Source organism: Puccinia triticina, chromosome 11A (assembly GCF_026914185.1).
Source record: "Puccinia triticina chromosome 11A, complete sequence".
NCBI classification, from domain to species: Eukaryota; Fungi; Basidiomycota; class Pucciniomycetes; order Pucciniales; family Pucciniaceae; genus Puccinia; species Puccinia triticina.
The window spans coordinates 799,913-815,219 of NC_070568.1; the positions used below are offsets into that span (position 1 = coordinate 799,913).

Here is a 15,307-nt window from a genome sequence, read left to right on the forward strand (position 1 = left end):
TGAAATTTCAGGCAGGTACCCTCACCCGCCACAGGTACCTGCGCAGAAAGTGCCGTCCTACAGGGTAGGGATGGCACTGGGTACCGTTTTGCAGTTACCTGTCGCCTGTAGGTGGGTACCTGTCTGGCGTGGCAGGTACCCGCCAGCGGGTGCCGGGTGCGGGTGCAGGTGTCCAAATTTTGTGAAAATTTGGGCAGGTACCCGCACCCATCACGGTTACCTGAGTGCAAAGTGCCATCTCTATCTCAAACTAGTAGAGAGCGGCTCTATTCCTCATTTTTAATTCTGATTCCCTTCTATAAAATCTATTGTACATACTTATAGTTACACTGTCTGATCAGAATAAAATCTCTTAGTTCTTTGAAGTTTTTCAAATGACTGGTCTGTATCCAGACCCGTATGGAGCTTCTACTGTGTCAGAACGTAGGCAGCGTGGTGAGGGGAAATTTCTCTAAAGCTGTCCTTGTGGGGGTATGTAAAATCTCAAGTGGAAAAGGATCAAAAAATTATAGCATGGGTGGGGGGAGGGGTTTGATTGAGATGACACAGGGAGTGGATACCCTTGGTGGAGGTGTTGGAATGAGGTCTGACAAGCAATGTTTATCTTGGTGGAGGCAGAGGCAGAGCTTGCAATCCCAATCCTAAAAACATTTTGAGGGTGGGTCTGCTAGTCCTGTGCTAAATCCTGCATTCCACTGTGTGTACCAGTCTGAACATCACACTGGTCATCAAGAGGTGATCCTCTCAATGACCGGTCTGTACAGGTCATCAAAAGGGATGTATCCTCTTGATGATTGGCCTCATCAAGAGGATTGGTCCTCTGCACACCCAGCCACCTGTCACCACAGGGCACCCCTGTGTGGAGATAGTTTTTTGGGGGGAGCTGGTGGCAAGCATGGAGGGGGGCCTGATGTCAAGTGACATCAAGTCAACGGAAATTCCTGTGCACAACAAGTTTCCCTCTGTGGGCAATGTAAATCTGATGACAAAAGGGGAAAGAAAAAAAACAGAGGCTAATTTTTGATTTGAAAATAACAGGCAAGGTGAGTGGAAGAGTCAGAAGTTTTAAGTTGATCAGGTGGCATGGTGGTGAAAGGCTGAGACTCAGTTGATGCTTTCCACAAGACTTCTACAATGCCGTTGGAGTGAACAAAATCAACTATAGCAGGCAGCGCAGGAAAAAATAAACCGTGGCCCAGGGTGCTAGATGGGGGAGAAATTGGTTTGCCTGATTGAGGATGAATATAAGAGAAGAGCCCATACTTCCAACCGGTAAGATTGTGGCTGTCTTCAGATGAGTTATCAAAGAAGTCATTCCAAGTGATTGAAAGATTGTTGGCTATCTTGTAATTTGATCTGATTGCCTGTTGCTGATTTTGATGCCAGTTTTGCCTTCCGGACATCAGCTCTGCATTTTGAGTGTAAGCAGCTTCGGAGAGTGATTTGATTCGATTGGCAATGAAATCGTTGTGTCCGTCTAGTTTGTCCCAGAGCCTGTTTTTTTCCTCCAAGTCAGCAGGGCTAAGCCCTGGTTTGAGCGCAGTACAAGACAAACATGATTGAAGGTCAATAACAATCCCACTTGATATAATGCGCAAAACCAATAAAATACATGCCTCCGGACTTCTCCACATCGCAGGCATTCTGGAAACCAAGTAGACACATCTGACCGAGTTGGTGTTTGTTGGAATGGATGTTGGGTTGCAAGTTGGCGATTTTGAAAAGGTCGGAGATGATCTCGGATAGGCGGAGGAAGGTCGGTGTGGGTGGCTGGAGATTGAAGGAGTGTAACTCAAGGAAAAGGTGAGGAGAAAATGCAGAAGACGTGACCGCCATTTTCGAGAGTGAACCATGCTTTGGAAGGAGGACAACAGGTTTGGTGGGAGAGGGGCAAATCGTCATTATATAGAAATCTGGGCCAAATATTCTCTTGCCTCTTGCCATCTTCTTTTCTGTGGAATTGTTGTATTTGGATGCACGGCGGGAAGGTGGTCCAACTGGGAGAGGAGACTGCGTTGGACGGTCGGGGCGAGAAGGTAGGTCTACTGGGAGAGGAGACTGCGATGGAAGGCCGGGGCGAGAAGGTAGGCCTGCTGGGAGAGGAGACTGCGATGGAAGGCCGGGGCGAGAAGGTAGGCCTGCTGAGAGAGGAGACTGCGGTGGAAGGCCGGGGCGAGAAGGTAGGCCTGCTGGAAGAGGAGACTGCGATGGAAGGCCGGGGCGAGAAGGTAGGCCTGCTGGGAGAACAGGCTGTGATTCAAGCTGAAGAGGCGTGTTTGATCGCGTGGCGGGTTGTTGGGAAGGGGTGTTGAGCTGATTCTGTAGGAATTGGGATAGGTTTTGGTGGTCTGCAATGGTGCTAAGTTTTGCCGGTGGTGGCTTGGGTTTGGACTGAGAGGGAGGGATTGGTGGATTTCCCATGGCAGCTTGTTTTGCCTTGTGCTGACGGGACCTAATGTCGGACATGGTTCTAGACACAGTATCAACGTAACAAATAGATGAACAGTTCTTGAGGGCGAATGTTTTCAAGGAAGGATTGATGATGATGAAATTACGGATTAGTTGCTGGTGTTGGGACGAAGTTTTCTGCAGCTGGTTGAGGGACGGCTGGGTATGAGGAGGCCAAAAGGAAGAAAAAAAAGCATCAGTGCACGAGGTAAGCTTGTTGAGAGTGACGATAAGAATACTGACCAGCTGCTGTTTCAGTTGCCGATTGACTGGGGCCTGGGACTGTGTTCCGCTCGAGGAGGACGGTGGCGAGGAAGATGGGGGAGGATGGGGATCCGCTCCACGCAGCAAACACGCTCCCGACGACCCGGCAGCGTAGACATACACACCGGATGCCACCGCTTCCGTATCAGTGTGCGAGCCTGTCAAGGAGATTAGCGTGTTGAGGTCTTTATTCTTTCCCCCAGGACAGCAAACGCGGATAAGTGTCGGTTCATACATTCACTGATCTCCCAGAAGCTTGGCAACAACCACAAGTTCACAACCCTGCAGAAATTTCCCATGTTTTTTCATCTGATCAGACAAACTCAAATATGTATGTACGATCCCGAGCATAGCCTATCAATAGGATAACCGAGCCGATGGTATTCTGATATTGGAGATCAAGATGAAGATGAGGAGAAAAGATAGGGTAGTTGAATTAACACATAGCAAGCAGCACAAACGGAGATACATGTAGGAAACAAGGTACTGAAGCAGACTTGGCACAAGCCCCCCCACACACACACGCTTTGTCGGTCTCTCTCCGTTTCATCATTTTAGGCTTACAAAGAAAAGAAAATAGTTTCCAGCGGGGATACAGTGAGCTCTAACAAAACTCCAGATATCATATCCGCCATTGATGATGATGGATTTCGTCAGCTTGGGGGCCATTTGGAGCTCCGTGACTAGCTTCGTAGTTGGCTGGAAGAAGCCGGTTGAAGTCCTGGATGGAAACGATTTTTTTTTTTTTTTTGTTCAGCAAACATCCATACCTTGGCTGCCCAATTTCTCGCGAGCCAAGGTTACGTAATCGTCGATCAAAGAAGGCCACGCAGCTAGAATCACCCCGACAGAAGGCCCATGATGGCCAACAAGCATGATCAGCAATGGTCATCACGACAGAGCATTCGGAGACAGACCTGTCTCGTCATAGTTTTCGAATCTGTCTTCGAGTTGGACGACGAAATCGAGAAACTAAGGCCGATCACAGACACTTGTTAGGGAAAGATTGAGATCTCTGATAGTAGGAAGCAGCAGTGAATGGTCGTACAAGGTTCCAGGTGTCTCGGCTGACGGACTTGTTTCGCGATCGAAGAAGCTCGAACCACCATTGGAGATATTCAGGTTTGAAAACCTTTGGGTCGAGCCCGGGGGCAAGAGGCAGGATCAATTCCCATAACGGGATGGCTGTGGATAGAGCTTTGTTGATAATGAGGGGTACAAGGTTAGGGTTGTCTCTGCTGAGCTGGACCGGTGGAGGGGGAAGAGATGAGGAAGAAGGGAGAGGGGGGCTAACCCAAGCTTTTCTGGCCTTCATCTCTTCCAAAGTCAAAAGTGTACCGATAGACCTCCTCGAAATAGCTGAGCTCGGATCGCAAGCGACGGTCCAGTTCGGCGAGGGTGGCGATCTGGAACTTGGTCATATCTCCGGCAGATTTGATCGACGGTGGCGCCGCCTTGACCAAGACCACGGTCCAATACTTGAGATAATCGGCCCGTTCGACGACGCCGAGACGTGGGGAATGGAGGAGATGGCAGAGACAGAGTACCTTGGGATCTTCGGGCGTTAAAGATAGCACTTCGAGATAACGCATCAGCCCGTTCATGTCCATCTTTGCTGGCTCGTCCGGATCTATAAAAAAAACATCAACAGAAAAACATGGCATTAATTCTCCCAAGCGATTGATTATCTCATGAGTGACGGGAATCAGACCTTGAAATTCATTGAATTGCAGGTTCAAGACGCTCCCGAAGGCTTCAGCCAGTGCTTTGGAACGAGATTGCATTGAGCGCTCGGCATTTTGTTGGGCCAGGTGGTCGTTGTAAAATAATTCGAAGGCTGCTTCGAGTCGGTATCTTTTGTTTGAGTTCAAAAACCAAGAAAAACATTTCGTTGTCTTCATCTCCCATTCTTTCAATCCATTTAAAGTATTTTTTTTTCCGGATGGTAGGTTGATACCTTTTCCATTTTATGGAACGATCTGCAAAGATTTTAAACTACTAACCCAGCCTTTTTACAGATTCTACTGGCATCGGCCGGTCTGCAAAGGCAACACGAGTCAAGTCAAAGACCATGATCAGTTTCGAAAAAACCAATTGTGAATTATTTTTCACCCAAGAACGCAAAGGGAAGGACTGACATCGCATGGGTCAGTGATCTGAACTCGGTCATCATTCTTTCCTTCTGGGCCTTACTCGTCTGAAAGAGAAAACCCCCGTCAGCGGTCTGATTGATACTAGATAAGGGGAATCGACCGGTCAATCATGACTTACCATCTTGGACTTGGTGATTTTGTCCTAGAGATGTGAGGATGTCCGGTTGGTTGGGTCGAAGGTAAATACACAACACATGACCTGAAACCAAATTCAAAGGGTGGAGGAGGTATCCGATCCGGCACGAGGCCATATTGAAATTTGAAACTGCGGACAATGTCGCCGACTTCTGAGAGGCCGCCTTCCAGAGAGCCTTCTTGTTTCAGGACAACAACTTCTACACAAAACTGAAAGAACCATCTCCTGCACCAGAATTCAGCAGAAGAAAACTAGCAAGACGCGAACATAAATACTCACGAACATGAGCTCATCATCACTCGGAATGGGTCGACCGTCCCATGGGCTAGGCTCCTCCAGCCAACCCCGACAATCCTCTGCCGCGGTCTATAACATGTTCGACCCGAAACAAGTCCAAACTTTCAAGGAAGCCTTTTCAGTCAGCCGTAAATATTTATCCATCCACCCAATCAAAAAACGAACGAAAGCTGTATCTGAACCAGAAAAATGCTCCCCCCTTCCCCCAACCAAAATGACGCGCAGATGATTGATCAAGATAGCGATGGCTGGATCACCGAGGCTGATTTGAAGACAATGCTTACTAGTCTAGGTGAGCATTCTCCGAAGTCCTCGAAAGACGCGTATGTAAATGGATGGCCAAAACAAGGGACTCATATGAACTTCGTTTAATTTGAAATTTGAAATGCGGGGACATTGCAAAGGCCAGGCACCGACCCCGAAGCTACTAAGCTCCCTACTATCATCCAGACCGTCGACCTTTCCGCCTGCGAAACCGGACTCTACGGACTACAACCAAGGATTAAACTTCACCACGTTCTTGACGATGATGTCGGAGAAGCTGCTGGAGCTGGACCCCGAGGCCGAGTTGATGGAAGCCTTCGAATGTTTCGATGAGCACGACAAGGGGACCATAGACGGCAAAGAGCTCAGGGAATGGCTCGGTACCGCTGGTGATAAGATGTCGAAAGAGGAAGTCAGTCTCGCGTTCTTCTGTCTAACGAACTGCTCTAAACTTTCGTCATATTGATGCTTTTTTCGATATTGCATTAGATCGATAAACTCCTCAGTCCTCCCTTCGCCGACCGGTATGGTACATTCAACTAGTGAGTAGTTGAATTTCGATTTGCTCTTTTCTCATGACCTTCTCTCCTCTTTATCTCTAAAGCTCATCGACTCGGCTGTCTTAAATCTTTTGAATTCTCAGCCGCGATTTTGTCTCTGCTCTACGCGTCAGTGAAGCAGAAGCGGTGACAATGAAAGAATAACTGTCGACATCCGGTTGCGCTGTTGTTTTTTTTTTTTTTTGATTCCGCCTGTCTTACTCCACCCGCTAATCTTTCTTCAATTTCATGAACTCTGGCTGTACCCTCGTTCGTGTATTTATTAAGCAATGTACACAGTTTCTGTGGATAATTTAAACAAGCGATTCCAATCGGCTATACGGCAGGCCATTCTGCAGGATGAAAACTGCGATAGTCTGAGATAAATGGCAAACTATGGAGCCCAAGAGACTTTCAAAGTAATGTGAATGATATCAAAGAGTCAGAAAGCACTTGTTTATGGCAGAACCAGGACCAGGTCCTCCCTATCGTGATACGAGGTCAATCAATTGAACAAGCATTGAACAAGCGGAGAAGAAGTGAATCATATTTTTTTTTCTGCTGATGCTTCTCACAGAGCTTAAATCCAAGCCAGTTATGTTGGAAGTTGAACTTAACAAGAAATGATGTAAAAAATTGTGAATCGGTGAAGTACAGGCAACCAGCCAGGCCCTCACAAAACTCCCCACACCAAAGCGTCTCAGATGGAACTGCAGCAATGCTCATGCCAAAAAAGGTGAAGTACCTCCTTCTCAGTTTTCTACAGCGAGGCCGCATGGGATGAGCCCTATGGGAATTTCAAGCATGCGGTGGGTTTTCCAGAACGTTGAACAGGAGGTTGGGGGAGCCGAGCAATTAGGAGCTGGATAAATAGTACTAAATAAACAAGCAGCTCGGGTAGGCGGGTTTCCAAGTTTGGCTGATGGTCTCGTTGTAGCCTGGAAGCTCCTCAGTGTAAGAGCCAGAATTGTCCATGCCAATTGGATTGAGTGGCCTGGTGGGAATTGGTGCTGTTATAAATAGTTTGGGCCAAAGGGGGGCTTACAAATAACCTGGTTACAAATCCAAACCACAACTCACTCAAGTGGACCACATCTTGCGATCGATCACCACATATTTACCACAACTCACTTCGTCTTAAGGGAATCTCGTTCAGTCCACGATGTCTTCTGTGATCGGCTCGCTGCTCGAGCCCATCGGATCCTTCTCAACTTTCAACCAAGTGCTCATCTACTTGGTGCTAGCCGTTGTCTCGATCATCTCGATCAACATCTTCGACCAATTGGTCGGTCTTCAAATCAGCCCTGCCTCCTACATTCTTTGATACGAAGGCATTGCACTGAAATATTCGATTTTTAATAGGCTATTCCCAAAGATCCGACGGCTCCACCAGTGGTGTTTCATTTGTTTCCGTTCATTGGCTCGGCCGTGTCCTACGGAATCGACCCCTACGCTTTCTTGGAATCATGCAGGAAGAAGTATGGGAATGTGTTCACCTTCGTCCTCTTGAACAAGAAAGTCACCGTCGCTCTCGGTCTCGAAGGAAACGCACTGGTCCTCAACGGAAAACTATCTCAAGTTAATGCTGAAGAAGCTTACACAGCACTCAGTACGTCTGAAATCCCCCCACCAAAAAACAAATCTGCACCAAACTGACACGATTCCTATTCTGTGCCCTGGTTCTTCTTCTTTAGCGACCCCTGTATTCGGAACTGATGTTGTCTATGATGTCCCCAACGCAATCTTGATGCAACAAAAGAAATTCGTCAAGTCTGGGTTGACTAACGAAAACTTTCGGAAATACGTATCACTGATTGCGGAGGAGACGATAAGCTATCTTGAAGATCATGTATTTGAGAGTGAATAGTACTTCAATGCCAATCACATTCTTCGGATAGATAAACTGACTCTGTTTTATTTTTTATAGACCCCAAAACGCAACAGACTGTGAAAGATACCTTCAAAGTGGCTTCTGAGATTACTATCTGCACGGCCTCAGCCACCCTCCAAGGGCCCGAAGTCCGAGAAGCTCTCAACAAATCATTCGCCCAGTTATACCATGACTTAGATGGCGGTTTTACCCCTTTGCATTTCGCTTTCCCCAACTTGCCCTTACCATCATATCGGCGTCGAGACCGGGCGCAACTGGCGATGCGAAACTTCTATATGAACATCATCAAGAAGAGACGAGAAGATGACAGAGAGGGCCAGCTTGGAGACATGATCGATAGCTTACAGGGCCAAACGTACAAGGATGGCCGCCCTTTGAACGATAAAGAGATCGCCCACATTATGATTGCCCTTCTGATGGCCGGCCAACACACCAGTGCTGCTACTGGCTCCTGGCTACTCCTGCATCTCGCTTCTCGTCCCGACATCGTCGCTGAATTGAGACAGGAGCAGATCGACTTGTTTGGCAAACCGGGCCAAACTGACGATCAAGAACTCGACCCTCTAGACCTTGAACGTGTCCAGAGTCCCTTAATGATTGCATGCATCAAGGAAGTCCTCAGGCTTCATCCCCCAATCCATTCTATCATGCGAAAGGTACATAATCTCTCGCTTCTTGTCCACTCCTCAGAGCTGAACGCTGACCGACGCCCTCCACACACTGAATTGCACATACACAAAAAAAACCCCGGTATAGGTTAAATCGCCTATCACCGTGCCGAGGACTTTGGCGTCACGCAACGAGGATACACCATACATAATCCCTTCAAGCAACTTTGTCTTGGCAGCGCCGGGAACAGCCCAGCTCGACGGATCGATCTGGAGCTCGCCCCACGAGTTCGACCCGAGCCGATGGCTGAAGCTCCAGTCTCCTTTCAAGGCCGGAGAGACGCAGGAAGAGATGGTCGATTACGGCTTCGGGATGATCAGCAGTGGGGCTAATTCGCCCTTCCTGCCCTTCGGCGCCGGCCGTCATCGCTGTATCGGTGAACAGTTCGCTTACATCCAGCTGTCTACTTTCGCCGCTACCGTCATCAGGAACTGCGATCTCGAATTAACTGCCCCTGAGTTCCCTAAACCTGATTATACCGTTCGTTTATCTCTCTGTCTCTCACACATTTCGATTATCAGCCGTCAAGTTGAAGCTCATCTCTGATCTTACACTGCGCCATCTCCCTTTCCTTCGACAGACCATGTTGGTTTGTCCTCTGAAACCAAGGGACATCAAATTTACTCGAAGAAACCATCTCTGACAAATATCATTATCAATCATTTTCAACTTGGTTTTTGTTATTAATTCGTTGAGCTAATAACTATATCAAGCCGCACCTAAAACCTCCTTCCATTTTTTAAAAAAATAGCATCTGTTATCTTGAATATTGGTTTTTTTTTTCTACCAAACTCAGAAAAACACACACATTCTCTTTTGTTCCTGAGTTGGGTTTTATTAGTATTCAGTGTCCTTTGTATCAATGAAAGAGTTTTTGAATGAAAGTCAGTCGAGTCAGTTATCTCCAAAATCTCAATGACGGGTATACGCACATACATATGATAAAAGTCTGGCGCTCTTAGTTCCTGGTTCTATTCTGATTGTGAGATGTCAGTTTCCGGCGGGTTTGATTGGATTGATCATTATTAAGCCCAGTATTCCCAAAGGAGGCCATAGTCTAAGAATCACAATGCGTGATCATCTAGACTCAAATTTTACAACTTTTCTCTGCTACTCCTATCTACTAAGGCCCCGTTTGGCAGCAATCATGTTATGTGATGTTGTGCACTTACCTAATGTGATACACATCACTCTTGAATTTCATATCTTTCAACATAACACGAGTGTTTGGCTGCCACTCGCGTCATACAGCTTGCCTACATAACAAGCTCCATGGCCGGTAAATACCGGCCATCCAGCGTACATACCGGCAAGGCCAATTGAGTGTTTAACTCCTCTCGACGATGGCCGGTACACGGTCATCGAAGGGAATACAGAGTCCCTTTTGGGGAACACATAGTCCCATCGATGACCATCGGTCATCAATGGGAATACCTGGTCCCTTGGATGACCAATGGTCATCGAGGAGAATCTGTACACAGTCCCTTCGATGACCGATGGTCATCGAGGAGAATACATAGTCCCTTCGATGACCAATGGTCATCGATGGCCAATTGTGTTGGATCGGTCATCAATCTCGATGACCGTTTCCATCGATTGGAGTGTGTACTCCGCTCGGTGACCGGTACAAAGTCTGTACCGGCCATCGAGGTGAGTAACAGAGGTGGAGTTGGTCGTGTGTCGTGTAAGGGTGCCGATATCACCCCAAATACACCCCCAGGGGTACTATATCGGAAATGGCGGGGATGATGAGGAGTGATGAGAAAACTCGTGATGACCCTCATAACTCCTCAAATCTGCCAACATGCGAGTGATACGATATGGGCCTCGGTGAGGCCCGGTTATAGAAAAGCAGTGGTTATTACATAACATCACTGCTGCCAAACGGGGCCTTAATTGCAAAGAGAGGGAAGTTATAATCTCGAATGTTGCAAGTTGTGTATCTATGTCTGTTTTCATTTAATCGCATCCTCTAGAACTAATCTAGGTGCGATATTCCTGCAGATAGTGAACAATCAAAGCCAGCATACAAAGGGAATCGACAAAAAATGTTTCAAGAAGAAAGAGAAATGCGGAGTTGAGAGTAATGAAAAAGAAAAAAAAAAGAGAGGGTAGAGAACGGTGTGTCAGTTCAAGTTGAGTGAAGAATTCCGAGGAAGAGGAAAGGGGAGCTATGGGAATGGAAGCATGACTTACATAGCCATTAACTCCTGGAATAATAGTTTGCAGGCATATGGAATCGTGATCTTGGTGACTGAATTGCCGTTTTTACAGCGAACGCACCAGCCTGTATACAAAGATTTATTGCAAAGTTTTCAAAGACAAAAAAAAAACAAAGCAATACTGATTAGTCCCAAGTAGGGGAGAGAAGGGAAGTCAGAGGGAGGAGAGGTGTGTGAAAAGACGGACCATTATAGCCCATGAATCCACAGTCTTGACAAACGTCCAATTCGAATGAATCCGAACTCAACATCAATCGTTCCAATAACAATTGAGAAGCTCCATGGGCAATCAGACAATCACGCTCCATCTCTCCTAACCGCAGCCCTCCATCTCTCGATCGTCCTTCCGTGGGCTGTCGAGTTAATACCGCCCGCGGCCCTCGGGCTCTTGCATGCATTTTATCTAACACCATGTGCTTTTTTTTGTTCACCATTATGAAAAATTTCGTCGATTGGAAAGACGTATACAAAGGAAGAAACAATCGTTGGTCGGTTGATTCAACATGGCGAATGATCATTAAGGAAACGACTAACCTTCAATTTTTGATAATAAATAGGGCCCATAAAGACATAATGTTCCAAGGGTTGACCGGTGATACCAGAAGTAAGATAATCTTTACCGAGGTAGCTGTAGCCGTGTTCGATCAAGATCTTGGACATTTCGACGGCCTTACTGCCGCCAAACGCGGTACCGTATTCGACCGTTCCACGGAGCACGCCGGCTTTTCCACTCAAGAGTTCGAGCATTTTTCCGACGGTCATTCGGGAGGGGAAACCGTGGGGGTTCATGATGATGTCCGGACAGGTACCCCGGTCGTTGAAGGGCATATCTTCCTGTTGGACGATCAGTCCACAGACTCCCTTCTGTCCGTGACGCGACGAGAACTTGTCTCCGAGCTCGGGCCGACGAGTCTGTCTCAGCAAGACTTTTACTAAGGTCTGGTCGCTCTCGGTGTCGGTGACCATGACCTTATCAATGTAGCTCGGCACCGTGCCTCGATAGGTCATCGGCGTATTCGACCACGACGTCACCGTTGCCGCTCCGCTGCCGACCGAGTTATCATTGGCGTTCGAGGGCGACTGTTTGTTGATGTAGACATTTCCGTTGTAGACCTTCATGCCCACATCGGCCACTCCACCATCGTCGCACGGCTTCCATTTCTCGAGTACCTGTCCCTCCGCATCGCGAGGGGGATCAGCTATCCGATCATACGTCCCATTCGGGTACCGCTTGATCATCGCCGTGGCCTTCCGGAACACCTGACATCTTCCAAAGCCCCGGTCCAAGGAGGCTTTGTTCAGAATCAAGGCATCTTCGATATCGTATCCTGAATAGGACATCACAGCTACCGTAGCATTTTGTCCGGCCGGTAACTTGTCGTAGCCGACCAGCTCGATCGTTTTTGTCCTGACCATCGGATGATGAGGATAGACCATCAGGTAGAGTAAAGTGTCGATCCGGTGCAACTGGTTGTACGCAATCACTCCAATCGCTTGTTTACCCATGGCACATTGGTAGGTGTTTCGAGGGGACTGGTTATGGTGAGGGTATGGGATCAAGCCAGCAACGGCCCCAAGTAAAGTGAACGGTTCGATTTCGAGATGGGTCGTATAACCGTCAATGTCCTCCTCGTAGAGCGCAATAAACGAGTCGTTCTCCTCGTTACAGTCCAGGTATTCGATCAAGCCTTGAGATAGGAAATCGTCAAAGCTCATTTGTCCGGCCTTGAGCTTCTCGATGTGATGGGTCTTGACCATCGAATCTCCACGGCTGACGATGATCATCGGCCGACAGATCCTTCCCCCATCGGTCGCAATGTTCACGGTTTGCTGGTCGGCGTTCATGTAGATACTAACGAACTCGGAGATCTTACCGGCCCGTCTGAACTGTCTAAAGACTTCAACAAATCGCTCGGGGGACCGGGTGAGTCCCAAGATGTTACCATTAATGAAGACGATGTAATGGCGGGGTAGGTAGAGCTCAGTGCCGGTGACGCTACTGATATCTTCGCAGCCAATCGTGTAGGCCACATTCCAGATTGGCTCCTCGTCTGTGTCGGTGGTAATATGAGTCATGAGCGCCAGGTTCTTGACAAGCCCACAGGCCTCTCCCTCGGGTGTGTCACTGGGACATAACATCCCCCATTGACTTGGTTGAAGCGCTCGAGGACCACTAACCTTGCGCGTTTTCTCAAACTGACTCGAGATTCTCGTCATCATTCCTAGCGCAGAGATATAACTCAGTCGACTCAACACATGCGTTATCCCCGCTCGCTCCATTTTGAATCGCTTAATAGACCAATTACCCGTCGAAATCGCTCGGATAAATCCATTCGATATGTGATCGGCATGCATCCTGAATTGATTGATTGCATCAAACTCCGTCGTCCGGTTAGGCTTCTTTAACACTTTATCGATGTTCAACTTGAGATCCGTATTGAATTTCTTGAATAAATCTTCGAATAATAATGATAACAATTGGCCAGCCCTGGTAAATGAGACATGATTAGAATTAGATATGAGTTTTTTTTTGTTGTGACATGACTAGTCACCCTGTGAGCTACTCACAATTCTAGACGCTTGTTACCTACATAATCTCGGTCATCAACCAATTTCGGGTTGGCCATAGCTTGTACGACTCTTCTAGCCATGACGGCCAAGTAGATAGCCTTGGGTTGCAAGTTGAGATTATCAGCGGGGACGTGAGCCAAGACAACGGTGGAGAGGACCTCGAGAGCCTCTTCGGTGAGCGGCCTCTTAGGGCCGGCGACAGGGCCCTTCTTGATTATCTTGACGCTCTTGCCGATGTATGCCAAGGCTTGTTTCTGCGTGAAGACCCCCGCCTCGTGACAATGCTCCATACAGATCGAGAAGGCGGCTCGGTAGTCGTCGTTGTTCCCACAGACTATTTGGACTACCTCTCGATCGGAGGTGATCCCGTATGCCTTGAGTGCAATCGCGATCGGGATCTCTTCTTGGATTGAATTGTGCTTGAGGTAAATTTTGGAGTTTTTGGTGACCACATAAGTCTTCGATTTTCTCTCGTGAGTTGAACTAAGTGTGTGTATGTGAAGAGGATTAGTTGGATTTCTTTTAGTCAAGCGGAAGGGGGAGTTGATAGATGGAAGGGTGATGGGATTGACCTTGTGACACTAGCCATGATAGTACCTTTTCGAGAGTCAGTCTCGATGAGGATTCTGTTCTTACTCAACTGTTCCTGGACGAGGATGACTTTCTCGGTACCTTTGACGACGAAGTATCCGCCGGGGTCCAATGGACACTCGGTCATCTTGGCAAGTTCGGCATCCGACTTGCCGGTGAGGACGCATTTGTTACTGCGCAACATGATCGGGATCCTTCCGATCGGGATTCCCTTACTGAGGACGCGCTTGTTACCCTTGGTGTATTGGATGGTGACCGAGATGGGGGCGGAGTAGGTGATATCGCGTAATCGACATTCGTGTGGGGTAATCCGTTTGTTGGTCGCCGAGCCGGTATCGAGTCTGGATGGTTCGCCCACGTTGATATCCAGATAGGAGAGGTGGAAGTTCGGGTCTACGTCTGAGATTACTGTGGCGTTTGCCCGGAGGATTGCCTTGAGGTCGACGTCCACAAAATAGTTGAATGAGTCGATATGCTGCTTGACTAATCCTTTGACTTTTAGGAATGCTGGCAAGAGTTGCCACTTGTCCTAAGACGCCACCATAATAAGAGAAAAGAAAAGAAAGGAAAACACGATCAGTGCGATCTGGAGATGTCCCAAGTGGGTGGATTATCTGCTTACCTCGACTGTTTTGACTGGATCAGTGAGACGCTTTGAGAGCCATGTCTCGTTATCCACATTCGATTCAGGCTGGTGTTTGGGGCGAGACGAGGGTTTCTTTGCTGGGTTGATGAGGGGGTTCTTTGGAGGTTTCTTGAGATTAATATTGGGTGCCGGTAGGTTCTTCTGAGCTTGTGGGGGAGGTTCGGGGGATGAGGTTTTGAAGAGTGGTGCTTTGTTGTTCTCTTGAGTGTTGATGTGAGAGATATCTGGCTTGGTATCATGTTCTGGGTGAGTTTGGTTGAGCAAGCTCTCTAGTTCTTCTAGTAGGATCGGTGGGGGCGGCTGTTCCGGTTGCTGGCTGAGATCTGGTTGGATGTGAGCTGGGCCTGGTGGTTGGATGCTGCTGCTGTTGGTGTTGGTGTTTGGTCGGATTGGCTTGAAGACTCGCTTGGGTGGCATGGTGTTGGGCGGAGATGTTTTGGGTGAACTTGCTATGCGAAGAAGGGTCGAAGTGAATTACTCCGATCATATACACACTTTGCATATATTCAATACCACATCCACCCCGCAGCAGCAGCAGCAGCAGCAGCAGCGCAGCACACACCACCCCACAACACCCGACGCCCAAACAATAACCACCGGCAGAAACAAATTGTAT

At 47.9% G+C, this 15,307-nt stretch overlaps 4 protein-coding genes across 4 annotated transcripts; 2 read left to right on the forward strand and 2 right to left on the reverse strand.

Moving 5' to 3' along the window:
- Positions 1-1,013: 1,013 nt before the first annotated feature.
- On the reverse strand, positions 1,014-4,986 carry PtA15_11A77 (uncharacterized protein; the record flags this gene model as incomplete). The annotated part of the gene is made up of 13 exons (XM_053161652.1): positions 1,014-1,528; positions 1,617-2,607; positions 2,692-2,870; positions 3,052-3,097; positions 3,277-3,395; positions 3,483-3,545; positions 3,630-3,684; positions 3,761-3,909; positions 4,007-4,342; positions 4,424-4,566; positions 4,716-4,751; positions 4,851-4,909; positions 4,984-4,986. 13 exons carry the CDS (start codon positions 4,984-4,986, stop codon positions 1,014-1,016), a joined length of 2,694 nt encoding a protein of 897 aa, XP_053024945.1.
- A 298-nt stretch (positions 4,987-5,284) lies between these two features.
- Positions 5,285-6,266, forward strand: PtA15_11A78 (uncharacterized protein; the record flags this gene model as incomplete). Its single annotated transcript, XM_053161653.1, has 5 exons — positions 5,285-5,419; positions 5,524-5,590; positions 5,703-5,974; positions 6,052-6,104; positions 6,206-6,266. The coding sequence occupies 5 exons, from the start codon at positions 5,285-5,287 to the stop codon at positions 6,264-6,266; spliced, it is 588 nt and encodes a 195-aa protein (XP_053024946.1).
- Positions 6,267-7,263: 997 nt separating this feature from the next.
- Positions 7,264-9,304, forward strand: PtA15_11A79 (uncharacterized protein; the record flags this gene model as incomplete). The annotated part of the gene is made up of 6 exons (XM_053161654.1): positions 7,264-7,386; positions 7,464-7,710; positions 7,796-7,960; positions 8,029-8,648; positions 8,749-9,141; positions 9,242-9,304. The coding sequence occupies 6 exons, from the start codon at positions 7,264-7,266 to the stop codon at positions 9,302-9,304; spliced, it is 1,611 nt and encodes a 536-aa protein (XP_053024947.1).
- Positions 9,305-10,616: 1,312 nt separating this feature from the next.
- PtA15_11A80 (uncharacterized protein) lies at positions 10,617-15,108 on the reverse strand (the record flags this gene model as incomplete). The annotated part of the gene is made up of 7 exons (XM_053161656.1): positions 10,617-10,659; positions 10,858-10,948; positions 11,071-11,299; positions 11,418-13,371; positions 13,452-13,937; positions 14,027-14,574; positions 14,668-15,108. The coding sequence occupies 7 exons, from the start codon at positions 15,106-15,108 to the stop codon at positions 10,617-10,619; spliced, it is 3,792 nt and encodes a 1,263-aa protein (XP_053024948.1).
- Between the last annotated feature and the right edge of the window lie 199 nt (positions 15,109-15,307).